Consider the following 21,730-nt stretch of genomic DNA (forward strand, 5'->3'; position numbering starts at 1 on the left):
TGAGCCTTGTTTTCAATAGTGTGTTGCCAAAGAGCTCTATTTTCCTCTCATCTGTCCATTGAACCTGGTTCCAATCCAATGACGTTTATCGAACTCCTGGCCTTTACATGTGTTGGTTGATCTCAATGAAGGCTTTTTCCTCACCTGGCAACCCTTCCAAATAACCTATTGGCACGGAGGTGGCGTCTAAATGGAGATTTGTAGACGCCACGATACAGCAAACCTTCCGTCCTCTTCCAGGCTAGTTTACCTCTGTTCCAGTGGGTTTAAACTGCTCTATTGTTGCCCTGATAATAGTGGTTAGTGTTTGATTCAGTAGTTTTTCTGTTCTCAGTCAACAGCCATTTGTTTCCTTCCATGTGTTCTTTGTCTTTCACATACAAAAGCTGAAGAACACATGCACATCCAGGTGCTTTCAGCAGGTGCTGGATTTGTAGGTGAACTCATGGAAAACAGAAAGGAGAACGCAGCACACTGCTGCTCGTGGTCCCAGGTGCTGGAGTTGTAGGTGAACTCATGGAAAACAGAAAGGAGAACGCAGCACACTGCTGCTCGTGGTCCCAGGTGCTGGAGTTGTAGGTGAACTCATGGAAAACAGAAAGGGGAACGCAGCACGCTGCTGCTCGTGGTCCCAGGTGATATTTATTTACAACGTTTCGACCCTGTAGGTCTTCATCAGGCGTCCATATCCCAGGTGGGGGTGGAAGTTCCTATATATAGGAGCAGTACTCAGTGACATCACTTCCTGAAACAGGAGGTAAAAATGTATAACGTAGTTTCACGATATTAACATTCAACGTATCGAAATATATGATCGTACACGGAGAATGTGATCAATATTTATAGTAATATACACACACAATATTTGATCAGGATACAAAAACAGTATTTAGAGTTATTGAAACTATAAGAACGGTTTCTTTGTCTTTCCCCATGGGGATGGATCAGTGATGGATTTTACATGTGTGTTACCTCATTTTTATACCCCAGTGAAACAGGAAGCCATGAAAGGCCACAATACAGTTCCTTCAACTGAGATTAAGAGTTGAATGTTAATCCAGATAACATTTTGTTGGATTTAATTTACATTAATTGTTAGGAGTGCCAATATTTTCAGATCTGACTGTAATTATTTAAGGTCCCAGCTAGCACATTTGGTTCCTTGTCAGTTGTGGGAACGTTTGTTTTTGGTTTTACATTGGTTGTGGGAACGAAGCCATACGTTTCCTGACTGGAAAAACAGAACGTTTTTAAACGTTCTGAGAACAGAAGTGAACACATCACCTGTTCTGGGAACGTTAATTTTTAGGTTGCAGGGAGGTTCTGAGAACGTCTAACTATGGTTCGAGGGAGGTTCTGAGAACATCTTACTATGGTTCCAGGGAGGTTCTGAGAACGTCTTACTATGGTTCCAGGGAGGTTCTGAGAACGTCTAACTATGGTTCCAGGGAGGTTCTGAGAACGTCTAACTATGGTTCCAGGGAGGTTCTGAGAACGTCTTAATATGGTTCCAGGGAGGATCTGAGAACATCTTAATATGGTTCCCTGAAAGTTTTGATGGGAGGATTTATTAACGCTCAGAGAATACACATTTTTGATCATTTGAAGGTTTTTGAGTGTCCCCTCAATAGCTATCTTTTCACGTGGCGCCGACTGGTAGGACGATTTAGGAGGGCGGTTAGCAAGGCAGAGGTACTCGTCAAGCAGCGTGACGTCCTTAACCCCACTGAGCCTTGTTTTCAATAGTCTAGCACCCTCCCCTTGTGAGGATAACCCCACTGAGCCTTGTTTTCAATAGTCTAGCACCCTCCCCTTGTGAGGATAACCCCACTGAGCCTTGTTTTCAATAGTCTAGCACCCTCCCCTTGTGAGGATAACCCCACTGAGCCTTGTTTTCAATAGTCTAGCACCCTCCCCTTGTGAGGATAACCCCACTGAGCCTTGTTTTCAATAGTGTGTTGCCAAAGAGCTCTATTTTCCTCTCATCTGTCCATTGAACCTGGTTCCAATCCAATGACGTTTATCGAACTCCTGGCCTTTACATGTGTTGGTTGATCTCAATGAAGGCTTTTTTCCCCACCTGGCAACCCTTCCAAATAACCTATTGGCACGGAGGTGGCGTCTAAATGGAGATTTGTAGACGCCACGATACAGCAAACCTTCCGTCCTCTTCCAGGCTAGTTTACCTCTGTTCCAGTGGGTTTAAACTGCTCTATTGTTGCCCTGATAATAGTGGTTAGTGTTTGATTCAGTAGTTTTTCTGTTCTCAGTCAACAGCCATTTGTTTCCTTCCATGTGTTCTTTGTCTTTCACATACAAAAGCTGAAGAACACATGCACATCCAGGTGCTTTCAGCAGGTGCTGGAGTTATAGGTGAACTCATGGAAAACAGAAAGGGGAACGCAGCACACTGCTGCTCGTGCTCCTAGGTGCTGGAGTTGTAGGTGAACTCATGGAAAACAGAAAGGAGAACGCAGCACACTGCTGCTCATGCTCCCAGGTGCTGGAGTTGTAGGTGAACTCATGGAAAACAGAAAGGAGAACGCAGCACACTGCTGCTCGTGCTCCCAGGTGCTGGAGTTGTAGGTGAACTCATGGAAAACAGAAAGGAGAACGCAGCACACTGCTGCTCGTGCTCCCAGGTGCTGGAGTTGTAGGTGAACTCATGGAAAACAGAAAGGAGAACGCAGCACGCTGCTGCTCGTGGTCCCAGGTGATATTTATTTACAACGTTTCGACCCTGTAGGTCTTCATCAGGCATCCATATCCCAGGTGGGGGTGGAAGGTCCTATACAGGAAGCCATGAAAGGCCACAATACAGTTCCTTCAACTGAGATTAAGAGTTGAATGTTAATCCAGATAACATTTTGTTGGATTTAATTTACATGAATTGTTAGCAGTGCCAATATTTTCAGATCTGACTGTAATTATTTAAGGTCCCAGCTAGCACATTTGGTTCCTTGTCAGTTGTGGGAACATTTGTTTTTGGTTTTACATTGGTTGTGGGAACGAAGCCATACGTTTCCTGACTGGAAAAACAGAACGTTTTTAAACGTTCTGAGAACAGAAGTGAACACATCACCTGTTCTGGGAACGTTAATTTTTAGGTTGCAGGGAGGTTCTGAGAACATCTTACTATGGTTCCAGGGAGGTTCTGAGAACGTCTAACTATGGTTCCAGGGAGGTTCTGAGAACGTCTAACTATGGTTCCAGGGAGGTTCTGAGAACGTCTAACTATGGTTCCAGGGAGGTTCTGAGAACGTCTAACTATGGTTCCAGGGAGGTTCTGAGAACGTCTAACTATGGTTCCAGGGAGGTTCTGAGAACGTCTTAATATGGTTCCAGGGAGGTTCTGAGAACATCTTAATATGGTTCCCTGAAAGTTTTGATGGGAGGATTTATTAACGCTCAGAGAATACACATTTTTGATCATTTGAAGGTTTTTGAGTGTCCCCACAATAGCTATCTGTTCACATGGCGACGACTGGTAGGACGATTTAGGAGGGCGGTTAGCAAGGCAGAGGTACTCGTCAAGCAGCGTGACGTCCTTAAGGGCTGAGACACAACATTGTTGTTAGAATGCAGTGGGAGTTGACCATTCCCTTTTTATTCAACATCTGTTTCCTCATTTCATTTCTATTATTACTGAGGTAAAAGGCCTGGGGGGGTGCAACTTGTCAAGAAGATAAACATTATGGGACAGGCTGTGTCCCAAGTGGCACCCTATTACCTATGGACCCTGGTCAAAGGTAGTGGACTGCACTATGTAGGGAATAGGGTGCCATTTGGAACGCAGGGAGTCCCCTGACTACCCTCTACCTGCTCTTTCTCTCAATCAGCATTTTTACCAGCTAGGAGAGAGTGTCTTTGAGGAGCTGAGGCAGGTAGTGCTGAATTAATGGAGGCTGACTTCTAATGTCGACCAATCTTTATATTTGGCGCCCTCATGTGGTAGTCAAGGTGCATTTCAGGTATAACTATAAATTATGGACCTTCGTGATTTGGACAGTTCTAATATTACTGTCATCAAGTGTAGAGAAAAACACATATTATAACTTTAAATGGAGGGGATATATTACATAACATACATTTTATTTAGCTTTGTTGTATGAAGTGCATGATATGGGAGTGGGAATAGTGCACAACAACATTTTATGTACGCCGTCATATAGTGCATTCAGAAACTAGGCTGTGTAAGGGCTATTCGACCAAGAAGAAGAGTGATGGATGCACCAGATGACCTGGCCTCCACAATCACCAAACCTCAACCCAATTGAGATTGTTTTGGATGAGTTGGACGGCAGAGAAGTAAAATCAACCAACAAGTTATCATCATATGGGAACTCCTTCAAGACTGTTGGAAAAGTGTAACAGGTGAAGCTGGTTGAGAGAATGCCAAGACTGTTGGAAAAGTGTAACAGGTGAAGCTGGTTGAGAGAATGCCAAGACTGTTGGAAAAGTGTAACAGGTGAAGCTGGTTGAGAGAATGCCAAAACTGATCAAAGCTGTCTTCAAGGCAGAGGGAGGCTACTTTGAAAAATCTCAAATATTAAATATATTTTGATTTGTTTAACACTTTTTTGGTTACTACATGATTCCATATGTGTTATTTCATAGTGTTGATGTCTTCACTATTATTCTACAATGTAGAAGATGTTACAAATAAAGAAATAACCCTTGAATGAGCAGAAACCTTTGACTGCTGTCTGTATGTAAGTACATATATATGTTTTATGTAAATTTGCAAAGACCTGTTTTCGATTTGTCATTATGGAGTCTGTGTGGTCATTTTGGGGGATAGTGATGTAATTTTGGGGGGTCTTGTGATGTCATTATGGGGTCATGTGATGTCATTATGGGGTGTTGTGATGTCATTATGGAGTCTGTGTGGTCATTTTGGGGTATAGTGATGTAATTTGGGGGTCTTGTGATGTCATTATGGGGCGTTGTGATGTCATTATGGGGTGTTGTGATGTCATTATGGGGTCTTGTGATGTCATTATGGGGTCTCGCGATGTCATTATGGGGTCTCGCGATGTCATTATGGGGTCTCGCGATGTCATTATGGGGTCTCGCGATGTCATTATGGGGTCTTGTGATGTCATTATGGGGTATTGTGATGTCATTATGGGGTATTGTGATGTCATTATGGAGTATTGTGATGTCATTATGGGGTATTGTGATGTCTTTATGGGGTATTGTGATGTCATTATGGGGTATTGTGATGTCATTATGGGGTATTGTGATGTCATTATGGAGTGTGGCTGTAATGTAACTTAATGTGGAAAACGTCAAGTGGTCTGAATACTTTCTGAATGCACTATATGACGGTGTACATAAAATGTTGTTGTGCACTATTCCCACTCCCATATCATGCACTTCATACAACAAAGCTAAATAAAATGTATGTTATGTAATATATCCCCTCCATTTAAAGTTATAATATGTGTTTTTCTCTATACTTGATGACAGTAATATTAGAACTGTCCAAATCACGAAGATCCATAATTTATATGTATACCTGAAATGCACCTTGACTACCACACGAGGGCGCCAACTATAAAGATTGGTCGATAACAGCATTCGGACTGCATTAATTCACCCCTAACTGCCTCAGCTCCTCAAAGACACTCTCTAGCTGGCAAAAATGCTGATTGAGAGAAAGAGCAGGTAGTGGGTAGTCAGGGGACTCCTGCGTTCCAAATGGCTCAGATATGATGAGGGTTTACATCCACCCAGTGTCTATAGAGAACCAACGGCTAAACATATATGATGTAGGTTTACATCCACCCAGTGTCTATGGAGTACAACACCAAAGGCTAAAATAGATACGATGTAAGGTTACATCCACCCAGTGTCTATAGGGAACCAACGGCTAAATAAAATATGATGTAGGTTAAGATCCACCCAAACGATATCCATATTATACCGAAGGATCAATATTGGTGCCCACCACTAGTAACATATGGTACAGAAGGATCAATATTGGTGCCTACTAGTAACATCTCTGTAATATAATGTCATCGCTGTAACATGATATCATGGATGATAGGAAACAAGTGTTTAAAGTACCATGACTTTGTCAACTAACCTGGTGGTCCTCTGCTCCTCTTCAGGTAGAAGTTGACATGTAGAAGTTTGTAAGCCAGTGTTATATTTGCATGAATTTGCATGAGAGGGTGTGGCCCACAGGCATTTATCTTCTTATCCAGTTGCCCCCCCCCACCCCCCAGGCCTTTTACCTCAGTAATAATAGAAATTAAATGAGGAAACAGATGTTGACTAGCAAGGGAATGGTCAACTCCCACTGCATTCTAACAACAATGTTGTGTCTCAGCCCTTAAGGACGTCACGCTGCTTGACGAGTACCTCTGCCTTGCTAATCGCCCTCCTAAAACATCCTACCAGTCGGCGCCATGTGAAAAGATAGCTATTGTGGGGACACTCAAAGACCTCCAAATGATCAAAAATGTGTATTCTCTGAGCGTTAATAAATCCTCCCATCAAAACTTTCAGGGAACCATATTAAGAAGTTCTCAGAACCTCCATGGAACCATAGTTAGATGTTCTGCGAACCTCCCTGGAACCATAGTTAGATGTTCTCAAGAACCTCCCTGGAACCATAGTAAGATGTACTCAGAACATCCCTGGAACCAGAGTAAGACGTTCTCAGAACCCCAGAACCTCCCTGGAACCATAGTAAGACATTCTCAGAACCTCTCTGGAACCATAGTTAGACGTTCTGAGAACCTCCCTGGAACCATAGTTAGACGTTCTCAGAACCTCCCTGGAACCATAGTTAGATGTTCTGCGAACCTCCCTGGAACCATAGTAAGACGTACTCAGAACCTCCCTGGAACCATAGTAAGACGTTCTCAGAACCTCAGAACCTCCCTGGAACCATAGTAAGACGTTCTCAGAACCTCCCTGGAACCGTAGTAAGACGTTCTCAGAACCTCCCTGGAACCATAGTAAGATGTTCTCAGAACCTCCCTGGAACCAGTTAGACGTTCTCAGAACCTCCCTGGAACCACAGTTAGACAATCTCAGAATCTCCCTGGAACCATAGTTAGACGTTCTCAGAACCTCCCTGGAACCATAGTTAGACGTTCTCAGAACCTCCCTGGAACCATAGTAAGACATTCTCAGAACCTCCCTGGAACCATAGTTAGACGTTCTCAGAACCTCCCTGGAACCATAGTTAGACATTCTCAGAACCTCCCTGCAACCATATTAAGACGTTCTCAGAACCTCCCTGGAACCATAGTAAGATGTTCTCAGAACCTCCCTGGAACCAGTTAGATGTTCTCAGAACCTCCCTGGAACCATAGTTAGACGTTCTCAGAATCTCCCTGGAACCATAGTTAGACGTTCTCAGAACCTTCCTGGAACCATAGTTAGACGTTCTCAGAACCTCCCTGGAACCATAGTAAGACATTCTCAGAACCTCCCTGGAACCATAGTTAGATGTTCTCAGAACCTCCCTGGATCCATAGTTAGACGTTCTCAGAACCTCCCTGGAACCATAGTAAAACGTTCTCAGAACCTCCCTGGAACCATAGTAAGACAGTCTCAGAACCTCCCTGGAACCATAGTTAGACGTTCTCAGAACCTCCCTGGAACCATAGTTAGACGTTCTCAGAACCTCCCTGGAACCATAGTAAGACATTCTCAGAACCTCCCTGGAACCATAGTTAGACGTTCTCAGAACCTCCCTGGAACCATAGTTAGACGTTCTCAGAACCTCCCTGAAACCATAGTTAGACGTTCTCAGAACCTCCCTGGAACCGTAGTAAGACGTTCTCAGAACCTCCCTGGAACCATAGTAAGATGTTCTCAGAACCTCCCTGGAAACAGTTAGACGTTCTCAGAACCTCCCTGGAACCATAGTTAGACGTTCTCAGAATCTCCCTGGAACCATAGTTAGACGTTCTCAGAACCTCCCTGGAACCATAGTTAGACGTTCTCAGAACCTCCCTGGAACCGTAGTAAGACGTTCTCAGAACCTCCCTGGAACCATAGTAAGATGTTCTCAGAACCTCCCTGGAACCAGTTAGATGTTCTCAGAACCTCCCTGGAACCATAGTTAGACGTTCTCAGAATCTCCCTGGAACCATAGTTAGACGTTCTCAGAACCTTCCTGGAACCATAGTTAGACGTTCTCAGAACCTCCCTGGAACCATAGTAAGACATTCTCAGAACCTCCCTGGAACCATAGTTCGATGTTCTCAGAACCTCCCTGGATCCATAGTTAGACGTTCTCAGAACCTCCCTGGAACCATAGTAAAACGTTCTCAGAACCTCCCTGGAACCATAGTAAGACATTCTCAGAACCTCCCTGGAACCATAGTTAGACGTTCTCAGAACCTCCCTGGAACCATAGTTAGACGTTCTCAGAACCTCCCTGGAACCATAGTTAGACGTTCTCAGAACCTCCCTGGAACCATAGTAAGACATTCTCAGAACCTCCCTGGAACCATAGTTAGACGTTCTCAGAACCTCCCTGGAACCATAGTTAGACGTTCTCAGAACCTCCCTGGAACCGTAGTAAGACGTTCTCAGAACCTCCCTGGAACCATAGTAAGATGTTCTCAGAACCTCCCTGGAACCAGTTAGACGTTCTCAGAACCTCCCTGGAACCATAGTTAGACGTTCTCAGAATCTCCCTGGAACCATAGTTAGACGTTCTCAGAACCTCCCTGGAACCATAGTAAGACATTCTCAGAACCTCCCTGGAACCATAGTTAGACGTTCTCAGAACCTCCCTGGATAAATAGTTAGACGTTCTCAGAAACCTCCCTGCAACCTAAAACTTAACGTTCCCAGAACAGGCTTACTCTTCACTTCCGTTTTCAGAACGTTTAAAAAAGGCTCAGTTTTACCAGGCAGTAAAGTTATGGTTTCCTCCCAAGAACCAATGGAAAACCAAAAATGTATGTTCCCACAACTTTCAATAAACCATATGCGCTAGTTGCGATTACACTTCTTGTACTCCATGTCATGTCAAATTATGTTGACAAGGAGTAGAATGTTATCACAATATAGACTGGTGCCTAGGCTAAGAAGATCCCGTAGGGCTCAGAGCCAGTTTTGAGAGGGAGACCTGGCAAGACTTGATTAGCGGGACCAGGCTAACTGTAGAATTAGATATCAGGACAAGGCTAACTGTAGAATTAGATAGCAGGACCAGGCTAATTGTAAACTTGATTAGCAGGACCAGGCTAACTGTAAACTTGATTAGCAGGACCAGGCTAACTGCAAACTTGATTAGCAGGACCAGGCTAACTGTAAACTTGATTAGCAGGACCAGGCTAACTGTAAACAAAGATAGCAGGACCATGCTAACAGCATTCGTAAGTTAGGCTAACTGTAGACCTAAGTCAGGCTAACTGTAGAGCTAAGTCAGGCTAACTGTAGACCTAAGTCAGACTAACTGTAGACCTAAGTCAGACTAACTGTAGACCTAAGTCAGGCTAACCGCACCTGGTGGTGAAGAGAGCCTTCTCGTTGATCATCTGGACTCTGAAGATGTTGACAGCCTTGTAGACGTCTATCACATCCTGGTACTTCTCCAGTAGATGCCTGGAGAGAGAGACAGGATAGAAAAGAGTCACTCCACAATATCACCACATTTGACAAGATTAAAACACAACAATGTGGAGTTCAGACACTATAAACTTCCATTGGCAATCAATGTCATCAATATCAACCAGCATACCTCATATCATCAATATCAATCAGCATACCTCATATCTTCAATATCAATCAGCATACCTCATATCATCAATATCAACCAGCATATATTATATCATCAATATCAATCAGCATACCTCATATCATCAATATCAATCAGCACATCTCATATCATCAATATAAATCAGCATACATTATATTGTATCAGTTGTATTACATTATAATATCCTTAATATACCTGTAATATGTCCCAGACTCATCCTTCTGGTTCCTCTGGTCTGGCTTCATGTCCTCTCTCCCCCACTGGTAGCAGGGGCAGGGGAAGAGGTTTAGCCAGGGGTAGAGGCAGGGGCTGGGGCCTGGTCTGGTCCTCTCTCCCAGGGGCAGGTTCTGTGCCAGGTAAGGTCTGAGCAGGGCTCTGGGCAGCAGAGATGGGCTCCTCATTCACAATGTCATGGAAGCTCTGGAGGTACTGACGCACAGCTGCAGAGGGCTGGATGGAGGACAGGTTCTTTAGGCAGGAAGAGGAAGAGAAAGAGATGGAGGAAGTGAGATAAAGAGTTTACTATGTGGTTGTGGCTAAGCTTAGCCGAATACATTTCAACTCAGTTTCACAGTTCCTGACATTTAATAAAAAGTTCAAATTCCATGTCTTAGGATCACCACTTTATTTTAAGAATGTGAAGTGTCAGCATAATAGTAGAGAGAATGATTTATTTCAGCTTTTATTTATTTCATCACATTCCCAGTGAGTCAGAAGTGTACATACACTCAATTAGTATTTGGTAGCATTGCCTATAAATTGTTTAACTTGGGTCAAACATTTCGGTTAGCCTTCCACAAGCTTCCCACAAGTAGGTGGGTAAATTTTGGTCCAGTCCTCCTGACAGAGCTGGTGTGACTGAGTCAGGTTTGTAGGCCTCATTGCTCGCACATGCTTTTTCAGTTCTGCCCACATATTTTCTATAGGATTGTGGTCAGCGCTTTGTGATGGCCACTCCAATACCTTGACTTTGTTGTCCTTTAGTCATTTTGCCACAACTTTGGAAGTATTATTGGGGTCATTGTCCATTTGGAAGACCCATTTGCAACCAAGCTTCAGCTTCCTGACTGATGTCTTGAGATATTGCTTCAATATATCCACATAATTGTCCTGACTCATGATGGCATCTATTTTGTGAAGTGCACCAGTCCCTCCTGCATGTCATGAATAAATACGTCACTCAAGCTAACATCAGGTCCAGACTCCACAGACCAGAGGTTCGGTTGGTGCAAAGCACCCCCACAACATGACGATGCCACCCCCGTGCTTCAAGGTTGGGATGGTGTCCTTCGGCCTGCAAGCCTCCCCCTTTTTCCTCCATGGTCATTATGGCCAAACAGTTCTATTTTTGTTGCATCATACCAGAGGACATTTCTCCAAGAAGTACAATCTTTGTCCCCATGTGCAGTTGAAAACCGTAGTCTGGCATTTTTTTAAATGTTTTGGAGCAGTGGCTTCTGCCTTATATCCACTCGTTTCACTGTGGATATAGATACTTTTGTACCTGTTTCCTCCAGCATCTCCACAGGGTCCTTTGCTGTTGTTCTGGGGTTGATTTGCACTTTTCTCACCAAAGTACGTTCATCTGAATGGATCTGAATGCATATGGGTTTCTCAAGTATCCTGTAAATTAAAACATTCCCTGTCATGTTGTCCTGCACCAGGTTGGATCTGAATGCATATGGGTTTCTCAAATATCCGGTAAATTAAAACATTCCCTGTCATGTTGTCCTGCACCAGGTTGGATCTGAATGTATATGGGTTTCTCAAATATCCGGTAAATTAAAACATTCCCTGTCATGTTGTCCTGCACCAGGTTGGATCTGAATGTATATGGGTTTCTCAAATATCCTGTAAATTAAAACCTTCCCTGTCATGTTGTCAGGCACCAAATGTTCTTAAAGGAAACTCTGAAGTGGCTTACTGATTATATGAAGATGTTTTAATATTCCCAGATGACTGAAACCAGCTATAAACTGTAATGCTAAAAGACCTTGAACTGAATGGAGTCAAAAAGGGAAAAGATAGAAGATATGATTGGTTTACGTTTTGGGGGTGTGTCTAAATACACCAAAACCTGGGTAACCGAAATTGAACTAGAAATTAACCAAAACAAAAAAAGTTAAATATGAGTATTTGAAAATGTTTATGGAAGGTTTTTGGAATTGATAAATCACCTACTACGTTCTAGTTGAATTTTCTTGCTATAAATCCTCTTAAATTATATATTAATATATATTATCTTAAATTGTATAAATATATATATTATCTTAAATTGTATAACATATATTATCTTAAATTGTATAAGATATATTATCTTAAATTGTATAAGATATATTATCTTAAATTGCATTTGAAGATATATTATCTTAAATTGTATAAATAGATAGATTATCTTAAATTGCATATTAAGATATATCTTAAATTGTATATTACGGGTGATTGTTATAACAGCTTCCTACCAGGTGTGGTGGAGTTTGGATCTGGGCCTCCTTCATAGACTCCTGGTAGCGTTGATGTGTTCTCCGGAGAAACATCATGATGTCTGGAGGACCCTGGACTGTTCTGATCAGCACCTGGCCCACACACACATTTACACTGTTATACAGAGCAACTTATCTTAAGATAGCTAGGGACGACAATCACGTATCACAGTCATAGTAAGTAAATCTTTATGGTATTGGTTTTATGTAATGTATTTTCTTTTCACCTGCAGCATGGTGGTGACTCTGTCCAGGTATAGCACCTCCTGGTGGCAGAAGTCAGCATAGCAGCGGCATACATCCCCCTGAGGAAGGCTGTGTCGAGGATCTCATCTGCTACTCTCTCACTGGTCTCCCACAGGACGTCATAAATACTCACCTCTTCAACCAGCTCTGGGGGAGGGAGGGGCAGTGTTCACAACTACTACTGTGGTACAGTTTAGCAATGATTAGTACAAAACCCAAAACAGATCATAAAAAAAACCCAGTTGTTTCAACACTCTGAGCACATTGAGCACATTTTGTGGAATTTCTTTCCTTCTTAATGCATTTGAGCCAATCAGTTGTGTTGTGACAAGGTAGGGTGGTATACAGAAGACAACCCTATTTGGTAAAAGACCAAGTCCATATTATGGCAAGAACAGCTCAAATAAGCAAAGAGAAACGACAGTCCATCATTATTTTAACTTTTTAGGGATAGGGGGCAGTATTTGGAAGTTTGGATGACTGTGGTGCCCAAAGTAAACTGCCTTTTACTCAGGCTATTCTAGAAATCCTCTTCCTCTTTAACGGGATATCTTTAACATTCTAAATCTCCCTTGATTTAAATCTCCCATTTTAATAAATCTGACTTCCAACATTCTATTCACTCTAAACAATCTGACATTCTGAATAGGAATGTTGATGATGGTACTTGCGAATGCCCTTTCAAGCTTTCAAACATGTTGAACCGATCTGGAATTAAGCTTTTTATCCTCCTAGAAAACCTCATCCTCTTTAATAAGGATCCGCCTCTTTTTTTTTCAATTTCGCCTGTAATGACACACACATCTAACTGCCTGTAGCTCAGGCCTTGATCAATGTCCAGCTCATCCCAAATCATCCAAATTGGGTTGAGGTCGGGTGATTGTGGAGGCCAGGTCATCTGATGCAGCACTCCATCACTCTCCTTCTTGGTCAAATAGCCCTTACACAGCCCGGAGTTGTGTTGGGTCTTTATAGTCCCACTAAGTGAAAACCAGGGATGGCGTATCACTGCAGAATGATGTGGTAGCCATGCTTGTTGAATGTGCCTTGAATTCAAACTGAATCACTGACAGTGTCACCAGCAAAGCACCATCACACCTCCTCCTCCTTGCTTCACGGTGGGAACCACACATGCAGAGATCATCCATTCACCTACTCTGCGTCTCACAGATACACGGCGGTTGGAACCAATAATCTAAAATCGAATGTCCATTGCTCGTGTTTCTTGGCCCAAGCAAGTCTCTTCTTGCTACCTTTAGTAGTGGTTTCTTTGCAGCAATTTGACCATGGAGGCCTGATTCCCGCAGTCTCTTCTGAACAGTGGATGTTGAGATGTGTCTGTTACTTGAACTCTGTAAAACATTTATTTGGGCTGCAATTTCTGAGGACGGTAACTCGAATGAACTTATCCTCTGCAGCAGAGGTAACTCTGGGTCTTCCATTCCTGTTGCGGTCCTCATGAGAGCCAGTTTCATCTTAGCGCTTGATGGTTTTTGCGACTGCACTTGAAGAAACTTTCAAAGTTCTTGAAATTTTCCACATTGACTTGCTTAATTTCTTAAAAACATTTTCCAAAAAAGCAGATGAATCGATTACCTTTGAAGATCTTCATCTTTTTGCAATCCCAAATGTCCCAGTTACACAAAGTCCTTCTTTATACCCCCCTCCAAAAATATATATTTTTTATTTGGTGCGTTTGATTCAGAAATACACCAGTTTGAACTCACCCAACATGCCTACAAAGGAATGTAAAAAGTAACTTGGTCCAAACATTTCAAACAACGTTTCTAATCCTCAGGTACCCTAATATGTAAATAATCGATCAATTTAAGACGGAATAAACTGTTTTCAATACTGGAGAAAAACAACGAGTCATTCACGCTCACCAAAATAGTAGAGTCCTTCTGAGTGACACTTAGATAAGAAAACGATCACTTCTTAATTTTTCCCATAAAAAAACATTGAACAATTTCTAAAGACTGTCGGCATCTAGTGGAAACCAGAGGAACTGCAATCCTAATAATTTGGCTTTCCCATAGAAAAGCATTTTGACCTCAAAAAAACAAATTTCCTAGGTAGTTTTGCCTACCAAATCAGTTCTGTTATACTCAGAGACATTATTTTAACAGCTTAAGAAACTCTCAGAGTGTTTTCTATCAAATACTACCATGCATATGCATATCCTAGCTTCCTAGCTTAGTCTATCCGAGGCAATGGGCCAAGACATTCCTACCTCTCTCGTGTTTTTTCTTCTGACTTGGCAATGATGCTAAACCAGATCTAAAAGAAAATGAAATAAAAAAGACATGAATGTAATTGAGTTTTAATATGGTGCCTGTATAAAACATGTCCAGATACAAGACAGTGTTAGACCTGCTACCTTGTCTCCATAGAACACACATAGAACCTCAGCTCTGCACAGGACACGTCATTCCAGCCCTGCCCACCTGTTGTCAAGACAAATCTCACTTCAGTTATTTCAATGTGCTCAGAGAGTGTGTGTGTGTGTGTGTGTGTGTGTTTGTGTGTACCTCCAGTGTGTAGCTCCATACAGTTCTCCCCCTGTCCAGAGTTACTGGGCTCATCCTCCTCCCAGTAGAAACTGTCAACAGCTGAGCCGTCACTCCACAGCCACATCCCCTCCTTATCACAGAAACACATTGATTGATGGATTGAAACCACTTCATTGTTTTTAAACAGAAAGTACGTTGACCTTTTGCCTCTGTAAACTGTAGACATTTGACAGACTGACTGACTGACTGATTAATTATTGACCCAGTGTACCTGAGCTGCATCGTAGCCTCCTATCCAGACCGGCTGGTCTGTGTGTCTCCTGACCAGATCCTGGACAAACACCTGTTGACCCGGGCTGTGAACCGACACCAGGTTCCCTCTGTGCTGGGAGCAGTACAACTAGAGAGACAGTCAGAGAACACTGTGTTAGCCCGCTGAGCTAAAGCCCTGGCAGTACCTCATGGAGCGAAGATCAATGCAGGCTAGAAATGGAAATTTCCTGATTTAAATGTGTGCTAGTCTTGAAGTATCAATGGTTGTGAAATAGTATTAGTTGTAGGAGTGACAGCAGTAGAAGTGGTAGTATTGGTGACAGAAGTAGTACTACTAGTAGTAGTAGTAGTTTTTAATTTAACTAGATTTTAAAGTATACAATTTTATGTGAAAAACGGATTTTAGCTTCATTCTTTTACCATGGAATTGCCCTAAATCAATTCCTAACCAACTCTACTACAGCAACAGAACAAGGTGACCTTTAGTTTCTCAGTCTCTCCCAATTACAAGAGTTACCTCTGCAGTGGCCCAGGTGGCCCAGACGGGGTAGAAGGAGAAGCAGCGATGCTCATTCTGATGCCACCCGGCTGGGCATGGTGACTGGGAGTCCACGCCTTCCACCTCCTCCTCTGCAGTGTTCACCACCCCCGGGGCAGCATCCAACCCTGGAACAACAACACACACCGACAGTATGTACTGTTCAAGAGCTGTGCTTGACTTAGTTTACCTGGTACATTGGAAGCAACTAATCCCAAAAGTGCAAACTAAGCTAGATCAAGTTGCACCTCAAATACTGTATAGCATCTAGAGTTGGGTTTGACTAGATACAATGCTATTTTACAGTAAACAAATTGACAACAGACTTTCAGCACTCTTATAGGGAAGGACATTCAACATGCAAACGGACCCTACACAGATGGTTGATGATTGCCCGAGTGAAATTGATGATTAAAAGATTGCTGGAGTTGTTTTGTTAGACTTCAGTGCAGCTTTTGACATTATCAATCGTAGTCTGATGCTGGAAAAACGTGTCTGTTTTGGCTTTACACCTCCTGCTATAATGTGGATAAATAGTTACCTGTTTAAATAAATAACAATTTGTTCTCAACTCACCTGCCGAGTTAAATGAAGGTTAAATCAAATAGAAAAATGACAGAACACAGAGGGTGTTTTTTATCATTGAATTAAACTATTTACACACACCGTCTGTTTTTCAAGTTTCATATTCACCTGTTGCGAGGTGCAGAGCCATCACTATACAACAAAGCAGCAGAGACATTCTGCCAACCGACCTACAGAGGAAACAATGATATTACTTTACATAACAACTCTACATTTAACAACCTCTAATAGTGTTAAAGGGATCCTGGATACCATTTTAATGTCTCCGTGTGCATTAGGAAGGAAGGTAGTGGTTGTTTCACGAGCAAATGCTATCTAGCAGTAGCACAATGACTGGAAGTCTACAGGTATGGTAGCATTGCTAATACACCTGTAGACTTCCAGTCGTTGAACTAGAATCGTACATTATGCATTTAACATAACTTATTTTAAAATGACATCGCTTAACATGACAAAACAACACAAATTAACTTTTAAGTGACATAAGTTAACATGACATAACAGAGCAGCTCCATCTGTAACGTAGCACATTACCTGGACATGAATCAGAGAATGTTGAGAGTAACACAGTGACAGTAGTAGTAGCAGCTTGGTCTTTGTAGTGTAGCTCAGAATCAGAGAATGCTGACAGTACCTGAGCTGGCTAGAAACACAGTGACAGTAGTAGTAGTAGCTTGGTCTTGGTAGGATAGCTCAGAATCAGAGAATGTTGAGAGTACCTGAGCTGGCTAGAAACACAGTGACAGTAGTAGTAGTAGCTTGGTCTTGGTAGGATAGCTCAGAATCAGAGAATGTTGAGAGTACCTGAGCTGGCTAGAAACACAGTGACAGTAGTAGTAGTAGCTTGGTCTTGGTAGGATAGCTCAGAATCAGAGAATGTTGAGAGTACCTGAGCTGGCTACTGCTTCTGGCTTGAATTAGTCACTGTTGAGGAGGAGGAGGAGGAGTGAAATTAGGTGATGTAAGGAGAAGAGATGAGGAAATGATGAGGTACTGCAGAACAGCAACCAGCCCATATCCTCCTCTCTACACTAGTGGGTGTGTCCTAAAAGCCTCAGCCCCCCCCACTCTCATTATCAGTCAGACTAGAATCACACCAACAACCTGCTAGTTCTAACAACACATCTCCTGTTCTGACAGACTAGAATCACATCAACATCCTGCTAGTTCCAACAACACATCTTCTGTTCTGACAGAAGACACAGAGTAAACCGCTCAGACACACACTCTCTCTCTCTGTTTTACACTTAAAAATTATAGTGCATGTAAATGAACGAAGACAATTGTTTGCAAAAAAAACAACATCTTTGCATCCCAACAAATTATTATTTAGGATTGAAAAAGGACTTCAGGCTACTCTTGAATGTCTGCAATCAGATAGATGCATTGACAAATGATGATGGACCTGCAAATTGATTTGGACAAACAAATCAGTCCAAAATGTCATTTTAATTTCACCTTTATTTAACCAGGTAGGCTATTTGAGAACAAGTTCTCATTTACAACTGCGACCCTGCCAAGATAAAGCATAGCAGTGTGAACAGACAACAACACAGAGTTCCACATGGAGTAAACAATAAACAAGTCAATAACAAAGTGGGAAAAAAACGAGTCTATATACATTGTGTGCAAAAGGCATGAGGAGGTAGGCGAATAATTACAATTTTGCAGATTAACACTGGAGTGATAACTGATCAGTTGGTGTGCAAAAGAGCAGAAAAGTAAATAAATAAAAACAGTATGGGGATGAGGTAGGTAAATTGGGTGGGCTATTTACCGATGGACTATGTACAGCTGCAGCGATCGGTTAGCTGCTCAGATAGTAGATGTTTGAAGTTGGTGAGGGAGATAAAAGTCTCCAACTTCAGGGATTATTGCAATTTGTTCCAGTCACAGGTAGCAGAGAACTGGAAGGAAAGGCGGCCAAATGAGGTGTTGGCTTTAGGGATGATCAGTGAGATGCACCTGCTGGAGCGCGTGCTACGGGTGGGTGTTGCCATCGTGACCAGTGAACTGAGATAAGGCGGAGCTTTACCTAGCATGGACTTGTATATGACCTGGAGCTAGTGGGTCTGGCGACGAAAATGTAGCGAGGGCCAGCCGACTAAAGCATACAGGTCGCAGTGGTGGGTGGTATAAGGTGCTTTAGTAACGAAACGGATGGCACTGTGATAAACTGCATCCAGTTTGCTGAATAGAGTATTGGAAGCTATTTTGTAGATGACATCGCCGAAGTCAAGGATCGCTAGGATAGTCAATTTTACTAGGGTAAGTTTGGCGGCGTTAGTGAAGGAGGCTTTGTTGCGGAATAGAAAGCCGACTCTAGATTTGATTTTAGATTGGAGATGTTTGATGTGAGTCTGGAAGGAGAGTTTACAGTCTAGCCAGACACCTAGGTACTTATAGATGTCCACATATTCTAGGTCGGAACCATCCAGGGTGGTGATGCGGGTGCAGGCAGCGAACGGTTGAAAAGTATGCATTTGGTTTTACTAGCGTTTTAGAGCAGTTGGAGGCCACGGAAGTAGTGTTGTATGGCATTGAATCTCGTTTGGAGGTTAGCTAGCACAGTGACCAAGGACGGGCCAGAAGTATACAGAATGGTGTCGTCTGCGTAGAGGTGGATCAGGGAATCACCCGCAAGAAGAGCAACATCATTGATATATACAGAGAAAAGAGTCGGCCTGAGAATTTAACCCTGTGCCACCCCCATAGAGACTGCGAGAGGACCTGACAACATGCCCTCCGATTTGACACACTGAACTACTGAAGTAGTTGGTGAACCAGGCAAGGCAGTCATTAGAAAAACCGAGGCTACTGAGTCTGCCGATGAGAATATGGTGATTGACAGAGTCGAAAGCCTTGGCCAGGTCGATGAAGACGGCTGCACAGTACTGTCTTTTATTGATGGCGGTTATAATATTGTTTAGTACCTTGAGCGTGGCTGAGGTGCACCCGTGACCGGCTCGGAAACCAGATTGCACAGCGGAGAAGGTACGGTGGGATTCGAGATGGTCAGTGATCTGTTTGTTGACTTGGCTTTCGAAGACCTCAGATAGGCAGGGCAGGATGGATATAGGTCTGTAACAGTTTGGGTCCAGGGTGTCTCCCCCTTTGAAGAGGGGGATGACTGCGGCAGCTTTCCGATCCTTGGGGATCTCAGACGATATGAAAGAGAGGTTGAACAGGCTGGTAATAGGGGTTGTGACAATGGCGGCTGATAGTTTCAGAAATTGAGGGTCCAGAGTGTCAAGCCCAGCTGATTTGTACGGGTCCAGGTTTTGCAGCTCTTTCAGGACATCTGCTATGTGGATTTGGGTAAAGGAGAAGCTGGGAAATGTTGAGAAATGCTTGAAGTTTTCGATAATCATGGATTTATCGGTGGTGACCGTGTTACCTAGCCTCAGTGCAGTGGGCAGCTGGGAGGAGGTGCTCTTGTTCTCCATGGACTTTACTGTGTCCCTGAACTTTTTGGAGTTCGCACTACAGGATGCAAATTTCTGCTTGAAAAAGCTGGCCTTTGCTTTCCTGACTGACTGGATGTATTTGTTCCTGACTTCCCTGAACAGTTGCATATCGCGGGGACTATTCAATGCTATTGCAGTCTGCCACAGAATGTTTTTGTGCTGGTTGAGGGCAGTCAGGTTTGGAGTGAACCAAGGGCTATATCTGTTCTTAGTTCTGCATTTTTTGAACGGAGCTAAGATGGTGAGGAAGAAAAAAAACGGTCTCTCTGTTAAATTTCAAAGTCCCCATGTGGCCCTTGAGACAAAAATATGATGTAAAGGGACAACAGGAGAGAGAGAGTGTAACGGTTTTCTGTACGTGAAAGAGAGTCAGACCAAAATGCGGCGTGTAGATTGCGATCCATGTTTATTAAACTGAAGCAACACGAATCTAAATACAAACACTACAAAGCAATAAACGTAACGAAAACCGAAACAGCCTAATACTCGTGCACATAAACACAGAACAAGGACATCAGGACACTAAGGACAATCACCCACGAAACACTCAAAGAATATGGCTGCCTAAATATGGTTCCCAATCAGAGACAACGATAAACACCTGCCTCTGATTGAGAACCACTTCAGACAGCCATAGACTTAACTAGAACACCCCACTAAGCTACAATCCCATTACCAACACACCACATACAAAAACCCATGCCACACCCTGGCCTGACCAAATAAATGAAGATAAACACAAAATACTTCGACCAGGGCGTGACAGAACCCCCCCCTAAGGTGCGGACTCCCGGACGCACATCAAAACAATAGGGAGGACCCGGGTGGGCGTCTGTCCATGGTGGCGGCTCCGGCGCGGGACGTGGACCCCACACTATCAATGTCTTAGTCCCTCCTCCTCGCGTCCTAGGATAGTCCACCCTCGCCTCTGACCATGGCCTAGTAGTCCTCACCCAGAATCCCACTGGACTGAGGGGCAGCTCGGGACTGAGGGGCAGCTCGGGACTGAGAGGAAGCTCGGGACTGAGAGGAAGCTCAGGCAGGTAGTTGGATCCGGCAGATCCTGGCTGAATGGCGGATCTGGAAGAGTCTGGTTGACTGGCGGATCTGGAAGAGTCTGGCTGACTGGCGGATCTGGAAGAGTCTGGCTGACTGGCGGATCTGGAAGAGTCTGGCTGACTGGCGGATCTGGAAGAGTCTGGCTGACTGGCGGATCTGGAAGAGTCTATTTGACTGGCGGATCTGGAAGAGTCTATTTGACTGGCGGATCTGGAAGAGTCTGGCTGACTGGCGGATCTGGAAGAGTCTGGCTGACTGGCGGATCTGGAAGAGTCTGGCTGACTGGCGGATCTGGAAGAGTCTGGTTGACTGGCAGATCTGGAAGAGTCTGGCTGACTGGCAGATCTGGAAGAGTCTGGCTAACTGGCAGATCTGGAAGAGTCTGGCTGACTGGCAGTTCTGACTGCTCCATGCTGACTGGCTGCTCCATGCTGACTGGCGGCCCTGGCTGCTCCATGCTGACTGGCGGCCCTGGCTGCTCCATCCTGACTGGCGGCTCTGGCTGCTCCATCCTGACTGGCGGCTCTGGCTGCTCCATCCTGACTGGCGGCTCTGGCTGCTCCATCCTGACTGGCGGCTCTGGCTGCTCCATCCTGACTGGCGGCTCTGGCTGCTCCATCCTGACTGGCGGCTCTGGCTGCTGCATTCTGACTGGCGGCTCTGGCTGCTCCATGCTGACTGGCGGCTCTGGCGGCTCCTTGCAGACTGGCAGCTCTGGCGGCTCCTTGCAGACTGGCAGCTCTGGCGGCTCCTTGCAGACTGGCAGCTCTGGCGGCTCCTTGCAGACTGGCAGCTCTGGCGGCTCCTTGCAGACTGGCAGCTCTGGCGGC

At 43.9% G+C, this 21,730-nt stretch overlaps 1 protein-coding gene and 2 long non-coding RNA genes across 3 annotated transcripts; all 3 read right to left on the reverse strand.

The window, feature by feature from the left end:
• Positions 1-679: 679 nt before the first annotated feature.
• Positions 680-10,119, reverse strand: LOC139395739 (uncharacterized). The gene is made up of 3 exons (XR_011630577.1): positions 9,932-10,119; positions 9,484-9,582; positions 680-745 (listed from the first exon to the last, which is right to left on the reverse strand). It is a non-coding gene; the product is annotated as an uncharacterized lncRNA (long non-coding RNA).
• Positions 10,120-10,122: 3 nt separating this feature from the next.
• Positions 10,123-12,513, reverse strand: LOC139395740 (uncharacterized). Its single transcript, XR_011630578.1, has 3 exons — positions 12,447-12,513; positions 12,199-12,312; positions 10,123-10,204 (listed from the first exon to the last, which is right to left on the reverse strand). It is a non-coding gene; the product is annotated as an uncharacterized lncRNA (long non-coding RNA).
• Positions 12,514-14,841: 2,328 nt separating this feature from the next.
• LOC139395737 (ladderlectin-like) lies at positions 14,842-16,149 on the reverse strand. Its single transcript, XM_071143084.1, has 5 exons — positions 16,116-16,149; positions 15,769-15,917; positions 15,250-15,378; positions 14,997-15,108; positions 14,842-14,912 (listed from the first exon to the last, which is right to left on the reverse strand). Exons 1-5 carry the CDS (start codon positions 16,147-16,149, stop codon positions 14,842-14,844), a joined length of 495 nt encoding a protein of 164 aa, XP_070999185.1.
• Positions 16,150-21,730: the final 5,581 nt, after the last annotated feature.

The sequence above is a fragment of the Oncorhynchus clarkii genome, unplaced genomic scaffold, assembly GCF_045791955.1.
Source record: "Oncorhynchus clarkii lewisi isolate Uvic-CL-2024 unplaced genomic scaffold, UVic_Ocla_1.0 unplaced_contig_13971_pilon_pilon, whole genome shotgun sequence".
Taxonomy (NCBI): Eukaryota; Metazoa; Chordata; class Actinopteri; order Salmoniformes; family Salmonidae; genus Oncorhynchus; species Oncorhynchus clarkii.

Coding starts and splice junctions, on each gene's coding strand:
- LOC139395737 (XM_071143084.1), bottom strand. CDS start 16,149: ATGTTGAATGTCCTTCCCTATAAGAGTGCTGAAA. Junction 15,109..15,249: donor GAGGCTACGATGCAGCTCAG/GTACACTGGGTC, acceptor TTCTGTGATAAG/GAGGGGATGTGGCTGTGGAG. Junction 14,913..14,996: donor TATGGAGCTACACACTGGAG/GTACACACAAAC, acceptor TCTTGACAACAG/GTGGGCAGGGCTGGAATGAC.